This window comes from Neopelma chrysocephalum, unplaced genomic scaffold (genome assembly GCF_003984885.1).
Source record: "Neopelma chrysocephalum unplaced genomic scaffold, ASM398488v2 Primary Assembly neopelma1_94, whole genome shotgun sequence".
In the NCBI taxonomy this organism is placed as follows: Eukaryota; Metazoa; Chordata; class Aves; order Passeriformes; family Pipridae; genus Neopelma; species Neopelma chrysocephalum.
Window position 1 is genome coordinate 109,592 of NW_020897756.1, and position 15,825 is coordinate 125,416.

At 56.3% G+C, this 15,825-nt stretch overlaps 1 protein-coding gene across 3 annotated transcripts in view; it reads right to left on the reverse strand.

Moving 5' to 3' along the window:
- Nucleotides 1-670: 670 nt before the first annotated feature.
- The window catches only part of CDH22 (cadherin 22), a 76,165-nt gene continuing 61,010 nt past the window's right edge, over nucleotides 671-15,825 (reverse strand). For all 3 annotated transcript variants that reach the window (XM_027693901.1, XM_027693902.1, XM_027693903.1), the window contains 4 exons: nucleotides 13,272-13,393; nucleotides 12,873-12,990; nucleotides 5,147-5,398; nucleotides 671-3,735 (listed from right to left, as the gene is read on the reverse strand). In XM_027693901.1, the coding sequence (XP_027549702.1) occupies nucleotides 3,197-3,735; nucleotides 5,147-5,398; nucleotides 12,873-12,990; nucleotides 13,272-13,393 (1,031 nt within the window). In that variant the 3' untranslated portion in view covers nucleotides 671-3,196. The remainder of the gene's footprint in view (nucleotides 3,736-5,146; nucleotides 5,399-12,872; nucleotides 12,991-13,271; nucleotides 13,394-15,825) is intronic.

Here is a 15,825-nt window from a genome sequence, read left to right on the forward strand (position 1 = left end):
AACCCCTTCTGTCACAGCATCCCACTAACTGCTGTCATCAAAGGTCACCAGATGCTTCTTCCATAACATTTAGTGAATAATCAAGGGAGCAGGATGGAGGGGAGGCACGGGGATGGTGAAGGATACGGAAACACTCAAAGACCCAAGGGATCAATACTCCTGTTTTGGAGCCAGGATGCAAGTTGCTGTTTAAATGACCATCACTTCATGGAGTGGTTTGAAGTTTGTTCTATCTGCTGACCTGCACTGAGGCCACCACTGAGCTCAGCCATGTTTCCTCTCCATGCCTGCTCCATCCCCCCACGGCCATCCTCGCTCTGACGGGTACTGGAGCATTTGCAGCCACATGTCTTGGGGCCCAGGAATAGAGAAAGCCAAGGGCACACTTTTTCATAGTTTCCTTCAAATTCAGACAGAAAAAATTACCCTCCTCTTGAAGAAGTTTTTTCTGATTAGTGTTTCAATGAAAAATGGGAAGAAGCCAGAGATGCAGCATCCTGCCAGTGGGAATGTGCTGCGGGCAGCAGGTGGATGGGCTGTGCTGGGCTATTCCACAGCTTGTCCTGCCACAGGCAGCACCTGGCCCCTCTGGAAAGGTGCTGATGGGACCACACTGACAGTGCGATGTGAGGAAAGGAAACCAGACAAAATGAGCACATAAGACTCAGGCTGGACGACAAGGAAATAATTTATTTCCAGGTCCCAGAAAGACCTTGAAAAAAAAATAACAAGGGTGAGGAAATCAACCTTCTAATTTCATCTGGATAGAGAAACAAAAACCGAAGTGTGACTCCATCAGACACGGTGGCAGCTGCCGGCTCCCCCCGCGGGTGCGGGGCAGGGGGTGCGGGCAGCGCGGCGCGGGCGGCTCGGCACCGCGCTCCTCCCCTATTTACACGGGGGGTAGAAACTAAAACGCAAGCGTGCGTGCATGCGCCGGGCAGGGATGGGGGGAACCCGGTGGGAGGTTTGCTAAACACGGACCCTGTCAGACCCCATCTCCTAGGACAGAGCCCTGCTATTGCACAACACTTGGCTAGAGGAAGGGCCAGTGCCGGAGGGGCTCGGGCACGGATCTGCAGCCCAGAGGGAAAACACGAACACATTCCTGAGGAAAGAGAGGGCTTTCTCCATTCTCCTGCGCGGGGAGGGGGGGCAGGGGGTGGTGCAGGGCATGACTTGCCCGAGGCAGCGCGGCCAGAGCTGGCACTCCAGAGCCCCGCTGCCCTCACAGCATCATCACAGTGAACCAGCAGCACGCCAGGCTGGGTGCCAGCCACGGCATCCACCGCCTCCTCGGGTGGACCAGAGAGGCCCTACGGAGAAAGGAGCTCCTGGTCCCGGTATGAGCCAAGCTGGGGCTCTGCACAGGTGACCCTGGCAGCAGCGGGCAGGGCAGGCACTGTGACAAAGACAGGTCCTGCCCTTCTCCACTGACGGGTCTCACGCTGCAGCCAAAGGACCAAAACCAGCAGCCGGGAAGCAACACACGGTAAAAAAAATGAACACGCATGTACATTTACAGTTAAACCTTCTCCAAGGAGAGAAAACACTGTGGTTAAACTAAAAGGACAAACCCAATGATAAGCCCAGGATGTGTCAGGCCTTGGGAGACTTTATCAGTTACCTATCAAGGATATAATTGATTTTTTTCCCAACATGAACAGATAAGGAGCTGCACTAGCCAGCGCTGCCTGAGACGCTGTGCGAGGGCATCGCTCCACATGCTGTTCAGTCCCCCCCGGGGTAGTTGGCAGGCTGGGAAGGCGCAGGGCACCCTGTGCTTTCCTCCAGCATCATCTGCAGCCCAAGGAGCAACGGTATGTCCCGCTGGCATCTTCCTGACCCACCTTCCAAACCCAGGAATTTCATGCAAAGGCAGCCCCACTGTGGCAGCTCATGCTGGCTTCTTGCAGGGCACTGTGCCGGGGTGGCAACACCCCAGGGACCACAAGGTGTCACAGACTTGCTGCCCAGCCTGCAGCCAGCAGGCAGAGCAGCACAAGCAGGACCTGGCCTCGTGCACACCTCCTGGGGATGGCTTTTCTGTCACCCATGATGATGCTTTGCTGTCAGCTGGGTGTAAGCAGGAATTATTCCCCCCAAGCAGGGGCTGGGGGTTATCTCGTACCCTGCAGCATGGTCCTCCATGGGATGCAGCTCTCCCCAGCCGCTGTGGGCCAGGGAGCACTGATGTCCTGCCTGCTGCCCCGTGCAGCTCATACCGTTTGGTGACAGCCAGTGCCTGACTGAGGGCTCCATAAACCCCGGGTCCCCTGTGAGGGGCTGGCAGAGCCTGCTGGGGGTGCTTCTCTGGGCCCCTCCGACGGTGCTCCCCAGCACTGTGACTGCCCCGCGGCTCAGGCCACAGCACCGTGCCTTGGTCATGGGTGGGATGTCCCCATCTGTCACTGGGGCTTGTGGGGCACCCCAGGACCTTGCAGACAATGTCTGCTGTGCAGAGAGTGTTGGACAGCCCCTTCACATCACCAGCACCTCTGTGATCACAAGACGGGGGCGAAGCGATTGCAGTGCGGGGGTGAAGTGTGGTTTGAGGTGAGCGGCCACTCTGTGCAGGATGTGATCCCTCCAATGCCATGCTGGCAGCTGGGGGCTGCTGAGAGGCCCACAGGGAACAGAGAGAAGGAAGACTCCAAACAAGTGAGTGAACTTAAGGGGGGAAAATCTTAACAGAAGTTAAAAGCTTGTTTCCTTCTGAAAGGAAAGCTCTTAAAGAAATCAAAGCTCTTCAAATACTCTGACTCAAGTGACAAAAACAATTTAGACAACAAAAGGCTCCCGGTTTGCTCTTCCTCTCCTGGATGGGGCTCACCGAACAGATCTATTTAAATGATAATTTGTGGGGGGAGAAATCGTCTCCAAACTCTCTTGAATTAGATTTTCTCTTTCTGAAGTTAATGCGTAGTGCTCTAATGAGGACTGGCATTGAGGAGATGAAGACACCACAGCCAGGCTCCTCCGGGCTCCCCAGCCCCTCCTCGGGGGTGCGGAGCCCACCGAAGCAGGAGGCAGCTGCAGAGGAGCAGCCGCCCAGTGCCCCCGGCTCTGCGGCGCAGCCCCTTCGTGGCAGCCGTGGAGTCTGGCCACAGGAGAACACGGTCCCCAGGTGGCACCTCGCGGCGCGGGAGACGCAGTCCAGGAGGCACCAGGAGCCTCGCAGGGGTCGGTGAGGCAGCTACGACTCCTCACTGTCCTCCTCGCCCCTGCGCCCCGCGTAAAGCGCTGCCAGCTGTCGGAAGCGCGGCCCCCAGCCCCCCAGGTACGAGAAGTCCTGCTCCGAACTGCTGGACCAGGTGTTGATGGAGCTCAGGGAGGGCACAGGGGAGTCCGAGCCCTCAAAGGCATAGGTCTGGAATGAGTCGTAGGGCGGCACAGAGAGGTCCTCGTCCGCCTGCTCCACCTTCCTGCAGATATAGTCTCTGAACACAGAGAAGTCCAGGTCCGGGCTCTGCACCCACTGTGGGAGGGCATGGAGCTCAGAGGCGGGGTTTCTGCCCGGGCCCCCCTCTCCTGGCCCCCCACCTCCATCGCCACCTTTGATCTCACTGAAGTCGTAGAGGCTGCGCAGGGCTGACATGTCGTAGGCCTCCGTGTCCTGCTCGCCACCCCCTTCATCGTTGTATTTGATGACATTGTCCCTCATGTCCTCGTCATCCTCAGAAGTCAGGTGGCTTTTGTGGTGTCGCTTCAGCGTGAGGATCAGAAGGACCAGCACTGGGAAAGGAAGAGATGGTCAGACGGGTGCAGGGTCTCGTGGAAGTCGTGCTCCCGCGGGGTGAGGACACCTCCTGCTCGGCAGCAGACGCAGAGGCAGAGCACCCCTCGGCACGGGGAGCCCCGTCGGAATGCCAGACGGTTCTGATCAGCCAGGCTCATTGAGCAGAGGCCGTGCTGTGAACTGGCTTGGAGAGAGGTTTGCCCGGGCTCCAGTGCAGACTGGGAGCTTCCTTTCCCATGCAGCGCGACCAGCGAGACAGGAGGGACAGATGGATAAACACACGGCTGGACAGACAAACGGATGGGTTCTGCAGAAGATGAGTAGGAAAAGGGGGTGCATGAATCACAGCAGCAGCCAAATGTTGGGTGGGTGAGCGTGGAGCAGATGGCAGAGAGCCTGAGCAGTGAGCCGCAGCTGTGTCCTGGATCATCATCCATTCAGCCCATCACCTTTAAAGCACCGATGTGCACTTTATTCGTTTGGGCAATTAGGCAGAAATTTGTTTGCGCTGCGTTGGAAAATGAAACCAGTGTAAAGTGCACCCTGTGGGAAAGGGTTTTCTGAATGGAGATGCAGCAGGAGACGGGGAGTGGAGCCATGCCAAGCAGAGGAGACCTCACCAAACAACACGCTGGCTCCTACAGGTGTCTGAACAGCCCTTGGAACCAGCCAGGAGCCAGTCCCAGGGCCTGAGGGCTTTCAGCAGCTGCATCCATCAACTGCCCTCTGCTAGACTCAAGGGCAGCACAATGCCCCATGCTCAGAGCCCCTTCCCATGTGCACACAAGCCCATGCTCCCCCTGCACCTACACACCGCGCCGTGGTGGCTCAGCAAAGCTTGTGCCAGTGTGTCAGTGGCTGGCAGCAGCATTCCCAGGGCACAGGTCCTGAACAGGGCAGTGCTCTGGTTTACCTGCACCCCAGCTCCATGTCCTGCCCACAAGCTCACACACGCTCCAACACTGACCCTTTCAGGTAAGAGCACACCTGTGCACCCCACATCTGCCAGCCTTGGTCACATGCTGGGAGCACACACACCCCGTTGGCTCTGAGACACCTGAGTGGGCACAGCAGGGCAGCTGGCAAGAGCCCTTGGCTCCTGCCCATCCAGGTGGGGATGGAACCAGCAGCTCTCCAGGCTCTGCTGGGCACACCTGCCTAGCACAGGGAGCCCTGCCCCGGCTCATGGAGCCCAACACACAGGAGCTGGGGCGAACACGGGAGCTTCCCCGCTGGTCCCCCACTGGCAGGGCTAAGATTCCTGCCTCCCATGCTGCAGCTACCAGGGAGCAGACAGATGCAGCCTGCTCCATGCCCACAGCACCAGCCTGCACGTGTTTCATGTGATGCTGATGGAGGAGAGCTGGGACAGGACAAGAGGGGCCCGAGGGACAGGCAGGGACTCACCAACCAGAATGAGGACACAGACCAGCAGCGCGATGAGGGCGCCGGGGCTCAGCGTGGCCGACACGACATAGGCTGTGCTGTTGCAGGACTGGATGGCCCCGTTGCTGTCGCAGCCACAGACACGGATGGTCAGAGTCCCCGTGCTGCTCAGGGCTGGGGGGCCGCTGTCCACCACCAGAATGGGGAGCAGGTACACGTCCTGCTCCTGGCGGTTGAAGCCCACTCTCTGTGTGTGCACCGCCGCTGTGTTGTCTGCAGGGAACAAGCAAACCCACGGTGAGGCCACCCCCATGTCACAGCCTGCAGGACCTGCCACGAGCTCCTCCATGCTCTGGATGAACAGCAGCTCTTTGTGCACCATCTCTGGCAGCCGCCTTGAGAGAGGCTGGGGTCTCTCCCTGCTTCATTGCAGGGCTCATGGCTCCCCAGCACTGCAGCCTCAGTGACCAAAGGGACCCAGCTCTGCTCCAGCACATGCCCCTTTGCTGGCACCTCGGGGTCAGCCTGGTGTCTCCCTGTCAGCACACCCGGGAGCGAACCTCACACAGGAGCAGCAGCAGGTGAGTGTCTGAGCCGCGCTGACAAACAACGCAGGTAGAGCAGAGAGAGGGGAAAAACCTTCCAAAAGACCATCAGAGAGAGGCATAGAGTCAGAATCAGGAGAAAAATCAGTTGCTGACATGGACACCAGAGCAGACAGGGTGTGCAGGTGGCACTGAGCCTGAAAGAGCAGACACAGCTTCCAAACCCAAGAGACGTATGTGAAGGGCCCTGCCAGAGGGCCAAACACCCCTATGATCCTCTGTAACTCCTGAAGGAGCAGGCAGAGCTCCTTCCAATCCTCCCAGCCAAGTCAGCCATCCTCCTCCCCATCTGCTCACACCCTGCTGCTTCAGGGGCTCAGCTGGCACTGCACAGCCCATTACGATCCCATTAACACGGCCACTTCATGGGACCCTCCAGGGCCCTGGTGCCAGGGATGAGCCCAAGAAGCAGCTGCTGCTGACTGGGAGCAGGGAGGGAGGGCAGGGACAGCGACTGACACTCAGATCCACTCCCTGCTCAGGGGTGCTGCCAGCAGCAGCACGGGTAGGATGGGGCTGAGCAGCAGGTGACAATTGCAGTCAGGTCTCAGAAGCCACTGCCGACTGTCTGCAGTCTTTATCTAACAAAACACAGGCTGGCCCACTTGCAGCAAGGTGCTGCTGTCTACGGACTCTCCTCATCGGACATGATTTGTGCTGGACCAGCCGCTTTCTCTATGAATCAGCTCTTCGATTGGAAAAGACATCTACTATAACTCTGGCCCTTGGGCTGCTGCCACCGCGGAAATTGCCGTATGGATTGGGTGCTGCATGAGAGCACACGGGGCACAGCAGAGACAGGAGGCGAGCCAGGAGAGGGGCATGCACTGAGTGCAGGGGGGGGGAAGACCCAGTGGCCAGCTGGGAAGCAGGTCCTGGAGGCACTGCAGGGCAGCCAGGGCACAGCAGAGCACAGAGTCCTGCAGGACACCAGTCACCGTGGCTGAGACGCCTGGAGCAGGACGTGGTACCAGCACTGTGGAACTGGGCAGAGCTGGCAGGATGAGCAGGGGAGCACCAGCCTGGGCAGAGGTGCCTGGGGAGCATCAACCCCCGGGTGCAGGGAGGCTGCTGAGAGCTGCCTATGGCCTACCAAGGATGAGCTAGGGAAAAAAAAAAATTATTGTTATGCTAATCGTTTGCACAAAGGTAACGAGATCTCATTTGGTGCTGCTCCCCCCGCCTTGCTGCAGCATAGCAGGGAGATATAAATAATGTTAATGGCACCATCTCAGCAAGAGACCAGGACTAACTCCCAGCTAGCCCAGCTAAGGGTAAGCCTCGGACACCTGGATCCAGTGGAGATAAAGTCACAGGACAAATAGGACAGACCAAAGTGCTGTGAGAGAGCAAGGCTCTGGCCACAGCCCAGGAGGGTCACCTTTGCTGGCACTGGCACATCAGTCAGGTCACCAGCTGGGGGCTGGGGTCAGATTCTGGCTGGGAGGATCCCTGAGCACACAGCCCTGAACCTCCACCGCAGCTCAGCCCATCTCTGGCCCAGCTCTGATGGAACACAGTGCTTGGGAGCTCTCCCAGCTGCCCTTCAGCACTGTGTAAATGCAGGGGTAGCATCAGCTCCAAACCTCTCTGGAAATGCAGCAGGAGGCTGGCAACTCCCTTCTGTTTACAGCCAGCTCCAGCTCCTGTTAGGGACCTGCCACGCTGTATTTTTAGAAACAGTATCTAGAAACCAGGGGAAAACACATGTGCAAGTGGCAGAGAGGCAGGCACCAACCTCAGCTCAACTGAGACAGCTCAGGCAGCGTGGCACCACCGAGCCCCCACCTCCAGGGACGGGAAGGAGAAATATTGCCACTGCCAAACCCACCAAATCACAACAAAGCAGCCAGTACTTAAATCTACGAGCAGCATGACAGACAGCTCTGCTCTGAGAAACCTCGGCTCAGGAAGGGCCTGAGGGTTTGCTCTGTGATCCAAAACTTGGTGCAAGGGAGCAACAAAAATCCCAACTACAAACACTATTTTAAACGTCGTGAAACCACATTTTCTCTTCTGAACAGGGTGACACAAGCCCTTCCCACAGGAGGGAGATCTGCGGAAATTTCACATCTACACCTGCGACACTGCTCACCAAGGCTGAACAGCCAGAGCCCAGCCTGGCATGGACCAGCTGCCCTGGGCAGGGAAATAGTTCAGCCATCCCCCCACTGCCCCCCAGCTGTGCCCAGGCTCTCCAGAACCATGGACAACTGTCTGCTCTGTTGAGTGTTTGAACTCCCATTACTTGGAACCTTCTGTGTTCCCCTCTGGGATACTCCAAAAAAAGCCGTGCTGCTGCCACGCAATTGCAGTCCCTTTGACCACAGAAGTGAAGAAAATTGTGCCCAGGTCTGGGAAAACATATCCTGGAAGACGAAACCAAAGCAATCTCATACAAAACAATGTAATTTCTCTTGGTTGTTTCTTTACAGTCAGCTGACCCACAGCAGCTTCTTCAGGATGTGTCTTGGTGCAGATTGGTTTGCATCAGCACAGCCCAGGCAGGCCTGGCCCCGCAGCCCTCACGTCTCTTCCTCCTCAGCACCTTCCTGCCAAGTCCATTTCTGGGGTGACAAGGTCGAGGAGCAGTGCTGCCCAAATTGGAACGGGAGCAGACTTTAATCCACAGCTTCCCTGCACAGACAAGTCTGGGTCTCCACACTTGGTTTCCTGCCCAGTCCCCTCAAAGCTGCACCTTCTGCTGCGGTCACACCACTCCAAAGGCTGCGCCGAGTGTCCTGTGATGCCCCAGCCAAACCATTTGCTATCACTGCCATCTTGTTGCACAAACTGACATTTTCTCTGCAGGTTTCCTCTGCCACCCTCTCCCTGATCGCACAGTGACATTATCCCATGTCACATCACATCACCTTGTGTGATGGGCAGGAGACGGCCCCTCTGTCCCCCTGAGGAACAAGTCACTGGACAAGGCAGGAAACGATGCGAGCTGAGTGAGCAGGGACCCATCAAGGCTGCCCTAAAGGAAAGTTTAGAAACACAATATACTCTGGTGGGAGCTTAACATCACTAGGAATAATAAAACAATTAAGTCTCTCAGATTCCCTCTCCAAATAGGCTCTTGGCAGCCTCAAAGACAGAACTAATAAATCCTTCTCATAACTCAATCTCAAGCAGCGCTAGGAGAGCAGGAGGGATTTTGATGTCCCTGCCCTCTCCCACACTCACAGGGCTCTGTGAGCATCTGCCTTCCTCTTCTGCAGCAGCTGCCCTGCTGCACCAGTGCCCAGGCACACCAGCTCCAGGGAGGAGCCCACGGCACCCAGCCAGGCCCACGGGCACGCTGCTGCCAGGGCTACCCAAAGGGAACAGACCCCCTTCAGCCCCAGGTGGTGCAGTTGGTAGAAGAAAGATCCTGTTTTTCCCTTTTGCCTCTTCCTTCTGCTGAGTTCTCTGCGTGCCAGGCCACAGCAACATTGCTGCTCCTTCCCTGTCTGCTCAGCCCCGTGGAGGTTCGATGCTCTTTTACACACGGACCCCACCCCCCGGGTCAAATCAGCATCTGCGCTGCTTGTGCTGAGAGCGGCATCCCTGCGGGGCGGGAAGCGGATTCCTCTATCCTCAGGCAGTCCTCAAATCCCAACATTTTCCTTTTGATTGTTACAATTTTCAGATCTTCTATCACCCATTACATGCTCTTAATGAGACCTGCAGAGAGTTCAGACATCTGCTTGCCGAGCCCTTGAGCCCTGGAGTCAGTAGCTCCATGTGTCACTCCATATTACCTAGCACTCCTTCCAGGTTGCTGGGCTTGGATGCTTTCTACCATTCCTTCCAACACAATTAGCATTTCTTGGAGAACATGATTTCAGGCTTTAATTGCCTTTGATCCTTCTGTAATCAATTTTCTCAGACCAGAAAGACCCAGGAAAAGGCGAGTTCGGAGACAGAGGATAGCAAATGTCTTCGGAATGGCACCAGTTGGACCTGAGCGTGGTCAGCTTCTCTAATTCCATCTCTTCCTGTAGTCATTCCATTTGCCAGGCATCTTCCTTCTGGATTGTGACTGTTGTTACCACAGGTGACATTTGTTCCTTGTCTGAAGAATCGGGAAGTCTGTGAGCAGTCCCTCGGGAAGAGCAAAAGCATGGAAAGACAGATGCCAGTAGAGAGATACCCGTAGGACAACGGTGCTGCTTCCAAAAGTCCAACTCCAGCAAACCAGCTGTAACTCAGCTACACAGTCACCTGCAGGGACACCCTTGGCTCTCATGTCTCCAACCCAGAGCACTGGAGGCAGAGGAGCCCTGCGTGCTGCTGGGGCTGCGGGTGTGAACTGCAGGCACCTTGCAAGGGCCATTCCTGCTCTGTGCAGAGTTGGCAGTAGCAGAGCCTGGCCCGGCAGGGTTTGGGCAGGCAGTGCTGCTGGGGCTGTGCCTGGGTAGCACCAGGTTGGAGCACACCTGCCCTGTCACTGCAGCTGTACCCCTGCTTACGAGCAAGTACTCCACAAGCTCGTCACCTGATGGATGGGCTGCCCCACTAATCACCCTGGGCTTTCCCTAAAACCCTCACAGACCCCTCCATGCTGCCCCTGAGGAGCCTTGGAAGAGCCCTGGCAGTGCTCAGCATCCCCTCTGGCCCCACCCTGCCTGTCTGTGCTCCCACATGCAGGACAGGGCTCTGCACTCGAACCTTTACCTGCCTGTCGCTTGCTCTGCTTCCCCAGCCGTGCACGGGGTCAGTTCTGCCCAGCAAGGTGCCTGCCCGAGCAGACCCCACGCCAGGGACCCCCAGAGGGAGCCCCAACACTGTTCTGGCAGCTCACAGCCCCCCACACTCCCCCTGAGCAGTCCCACTGTGGCCTCTCCTGCCCTGCCCAACCAACTGCTACAGGAGCACTCCCAAGGCGGTGCTGAGGACAAGTGACCTCCCGAGGTGGCTTTCTGCTGCCACGAAGGAGCCAGGGAAGTAGGTACAAAGCAAAAAAAAACGGATTTAAGCAAGAGCTTAGCGAATCCATCTGTGCTGACATCCATCAGTGTCACTCCTTGGCTGCAAAAGCAATATTTATAAATCACGTTTCAAAACTGGCTACAAATTTGTACAAAGAAACAGATGGGCTGGTGGTAGCAGTTTGTCACCACTGATATTTATATGGGGGAGTAGAGACAAGTGCAAGAGGGGTGAATGCACGAGAGGGAAGCAACGGAGGAACACAAGGGAGGATGCAGCAAGGGGACCTGCGAGAGCAGGGGCAAAGATGAGTGTACCCTGGGCACTTGATGAACTGGAGGAGGGGGCAGAAATCAAAGGGAGGGAGATGGCACCGATACACATGCCTGCTAGAAATGAAGGGTGTCTCCATCTGCACAGGCAGCCACCTCCGCTTGCTGTGGAAGACAGCACTGCTCAGCACTCGGGAGGGTCTGCAAACACTCTGGGAATAACCCTGCAGCAACAACATTTGTTTTCCCAAGAGCAGGAGGCGGAGGTGATGCCAGCTTTTACTCATTTTATGCAGTGTTACACCACACGCAAAGCGTGAGGGATCGTTTAGCACAAAGAATTACCCCGTGCCACAAGAGCCTCATCCCACTCAAGAGAGCAGCAGCTCTGGAGGAAATGGTGGCACACAAGCCCATGTCCTGCATCTACTACAGTGCCAGCTCTTGGGCCGCTGGCTGGCCGGTGGACCCCAGAGGCCCAGAGGCCCTCCTACACAGGGCTGGGAAGCCAAGCAGCCCCTGCTAAACCCCAGCCACCCCTGGCCACAAGCCCTGCCAGATCAGCAGAACAGCAGTGGTGGCCCTGGGATGGCAAACTGGCCATGGTAGAGACCCTGGCCCAGAGCCAGGAGCACAGCCCTGGGCTCCTTGGAGCCCCGTGAGGGTCTGGGCAGGGATGGACACCCGGGTGCAGCTCAGTGCACTCAAGCACATTTTCATAAGGTCCTTCAGAGAAAGTGAGGGAAGTTAATCGCTGGGTGTGGGGCAAAATCTTGCTGAGGATTAAAGCCTTCTTACATGATAAGAAGCAAAGGTCTTGTAAACAGCTGCCCCCTGAGCACAGGGGGAGGGGCTCAGGTCAGGGACAGCTGAGCTTCTCAGGACACGAAACAATACCCAGCCCTTCTACCATCACATCTGAAGTTTTTCCATTTTGACTGTCCCTAATAACGCGGAACCGAACTGAGCAAGCAGGATCTTACGTCAGCAGAAGGCTCCTCTGATAAGCTTGGAACAAACTAAACCAGACTTTTGATAGATGAAGCTGCAAAAGCAGAGACAGAAAATGGTTTTAAAAGAAAACCCAACCAAAACCAAAGAAGAATTTCAATGTGATCTGCTAGCTTCCATCAGGGCTGGCCTCTGTGACAAGTGTGTGCACATCCGGCTGGAGAAGGTCCCAGTATCTGCAGGGGTCCCTGCTATACCTACTGCTGCAATCAGCACCTAAATTCACCCTAAACACCAGTCAAAAATAGCCTGATAACTACTTTTCTGGATTGTTACTGTCCACACAAATGCCACTGAGCCCAGGGACACAGAGAACCCCCAGACATGCCAGGCTGCACGTCCCAAAGGACAGGATGAGCCCCAAGAAAAGCAGAGGAACTGCATCCTGGAACCGTCACCTCACAGGGAATCAGGCTCTGCAGGCTGTATCCCAGAGGACCCACCACGGCCACGGGCTGGCTGTGGTATGACCACACGGCCTGTTTGTCAGGGACATGGGGCTGCCCACCCACACGGCAGCCCCAGGCTGACCCACGCTCCAGGATTTACCTTGTAGAAGGATAAATCATAATGCTCAAAATGTGAGTGTGTTCATCTATAAATCCACATGATCTCCTTGCCTGCAGGCAGGCTGGAGATTCCACATGAAGAAAGGGATCGAGAGCCCTGAAAACACCAAAGGCTTAACCAGACAGCACAAGAGGAGCTTTGGAGCTGCTTGCAGCAGGGAATAAAGGTGGCAGAGCCTCCTTGAGGAAATCCAAGCTGCTAGCTGACCAGCCCCACCATTTCAGGTTGGCAAGAAGCCCTGTGGCATGCCCAAAGCACCTGGAGTTCCACCTGGCACAGACAGACTCTGAGCCCACGGCCCATCTGCCCCCTCACAGCCAGTGGTGCCACTCAGATCAAGGGCTGATGGGCCAGGGGTGCAGCAGGACTTACCCTGGATATCCAGCAAAGAAAAGTGGTGGTTGTTGGTGGCTTCAGGCGCCAGCGTGAAGTAGAAATGATGGCCGCTCTGAGGCTCATCCCGGTCCACAACGCTTATTGTCTGGATCAGCTGTGGGGAGAGGGCAGAGGTGAGCACCAGGGTTGTCTTTGCAGCCTCTGCCGGGGCCCTGCACGCAGGGTCCAGCCAGTAGCATCACTGGCTGTGGCCACAGAAAGGGATGAGCCTCTGCCCCTGCAGATGGGCTCGGCTGTGGGACATGGGCAGAGTGACTCCCAGCGTGACAGGGGCTGCCGGGAAGAGTCTCAGGCAGAAGGGGATGGACTGTCAGGCTGGCACTGGTCCAGAGCACTGCCTGCAGCATGAGACCGGGGTTGGGGGACACCCACTACCTGGCCTGGCTTGGCATCCTCACACACAGCAGCTTCATACGGGGTGGCGAGTTCAGGTGGATTGTCATTGACATCCAGGATACGGATACGGAGAGAGGCCCTTGACACCTGTGAGTGATTATCTGAAACAGAAAGAGAAGCAGGGCTTCAGCACAAACTGCCCACTGCTGTCAGCGAGCAACCCTCCCCATCCCTGTCTGGCGGCTGTGTGGCTGCAGCCAGCACTGAGGGTCACACAGGACGGAGGGACACACAGCACTGCATCTCTGCCTGTGGCACAGACCATCTCCAGGACAGCAGCACCTGCAGAGCATCACTCAGCCTCTTTGCTCCCTGTAAAGAATCCCAACTGCTGGGCTGTGTGCCAAGGACTCACGAAACATCACCATCAGCCTGCTCTACCCCTGAAAACGCTGAACAGCCTAGAGCAAGTCCTGGCCATAAGGGCCAGTCACCACTGGTGAGGATCTGTGCTGCAGCCAAACAGCACAGAGAAGGGACAAGAAGGTTAGGACATGAGAACAACACCCCCTGACCTGGATCCTAACTCATAGGCCCTGGGGGCTGGCAGAAACATCTGAGAGCGGAGTGAACAGAGCCAGCATGTGAAACAGCTGAGATCAACTGAGGGCACAGGGTGGTGGTGAGATCTGTCCCTCCACCTCCTCCACACCCAGGTGACCTGGTGGTGACTGTGCCCTGTTGAGGCACAGGGCTCCTGCCTCATGCTGAGGGACCCAAGTCTCTCATGCTGACACTGTTTTCTGTACTGTCATCAGCAGCTTCAACTTGAACTCAGCACCACCCCCCAGCTGGCATGAGGGGGGTCACCCCAACCCCACACTTGCCAGCCCAGCCTCACACAGGCAGTGGTCCTAGGGGCTCACAGTCCACTCCCCTCCTCCTGTGGGGTGCACAGAGCTGCTGGCTGGGACAGGTTCAGTCTGCAGGTGGGACAGGGACAGTGTTTCCACCTCCACTCCCTGCAGCATCACTGCCCTGAGCACAACTTCCAAGGGACACGGAGACTGCACCACAGGATTATAAATCACTCTGGAGGGACTGATGTTTGCTGAAGCATCTCCTCATACATGTCCAGAAATGAGAACTCCCTCTTACTCCACCTCCTTTGTTTTACCCAGAGGTTGCACCTGTGACAGAACTAATGCCTCTCTCCACGCTCAGGCAGGAGTTCTGCTGCCTGTTTGTCTATAACATTATTACTGGCCCCTGCAGATCAGGTGGGGGAGGACCCAGGGGAGAAGAGATTTAGCACTGCTCCATAATTAGCTGGAAATCTAAGCCCCCTCTCCAGAGCTGCCTTCACCCCGTTCTCATGTTATCACTCCCTCTCACCCAGACCAGCTGCTCTGGTAACTAGATGGTTGTTTTTGGGGGAGGGAGGCAGAAGTCGTGACTAAAAGCCTGGAACTATGTGTTATTTTAAAAGGCATGTTGGTGCAGTGAAATAAACTGCAGTTGCTTTCAGAGAGAGAGAAAGCAGGAGGCAGCAGGGCGAGAAGGGAGCCTGGGGAGGCGGAGGGGTGCGCGCCTGATGCCCACAAATGAGCAGGAGGAAAAAGGGTCCAATTCCTGCAAGAAGGAGAACGACAGCATCTCATCACCCCCTCCTCAGCCCACAGGAAGATGGATAACCATCTCTGCTGCTCAGCTCTGGAGCAAGCTGGCACTGCCGACACATGAGGAAAGGCAGAAAGAGAAGGGAAGAAGAAGAGCCTGAAGGGAGGAAGAGCCCAAAATCCCACCTCTTCCCCTTACTAACTGTAACCCAGAGGAGTGGGGTTTCTCCCTCAGTGCCCCACAACCTCTGAGCTGGCTGGGAGCAGGAGCCAATCCCAGTGCTGCCAAACACTCCTCAGGACCTGTTGGGTGCCATGGAGGCTCTGCAGGGCCAGCTCTGGGCACCCAGGTGAGCCTGAGCACGGCAGCTTCACTTCGAGACCACCTCCCAGAGCCCCTCAGGAGGGATGTGATCAGCATGTTTAGAGCCAAGCAGAACCACAGGTCCGTGCTCTTCCACAGCTCCAGCTGCAGCTGCCGGGAGCGCTTTGTGCCGCGCACGCGAGCGGAGTCACCCACAGGATCTGCACAGAGCTGAGCACCCGCCTGAGCCCTGCCTGATGTCCCCCGGGCACAGCACAGTGACCTTTCTTAATGCACCCTGTCATACCAAAGCTCTCCTTTTGGCCCTTCCAAAACTGCTGAAGCCTGAGGCTCACGCTCACTCCTGGGTCAGTGACGGGGTTAAAATTTGACGTGTCCAGGAACATCAAGGTTAGAAACGCAACTACTGCACCTTTGTCTACCTTTCCAGCAAGGCCCACATCAGCTTTTTTTTTTTGGCTGTACAGTGTATATTTGAAGGTTCCCCAAATGCTTTATCAATCTGCCTCTTCCTCTGAGCCACTACCTGGAGTCACGGGTGGGAGATATGAAAAATGGTTGAATGTACTTGATAAAAGTTATCTTCAAAACATCTGAAATATATTTTCTGTAACTGCCTGGCACAAACTGAATTTATGACAGCAAGAAG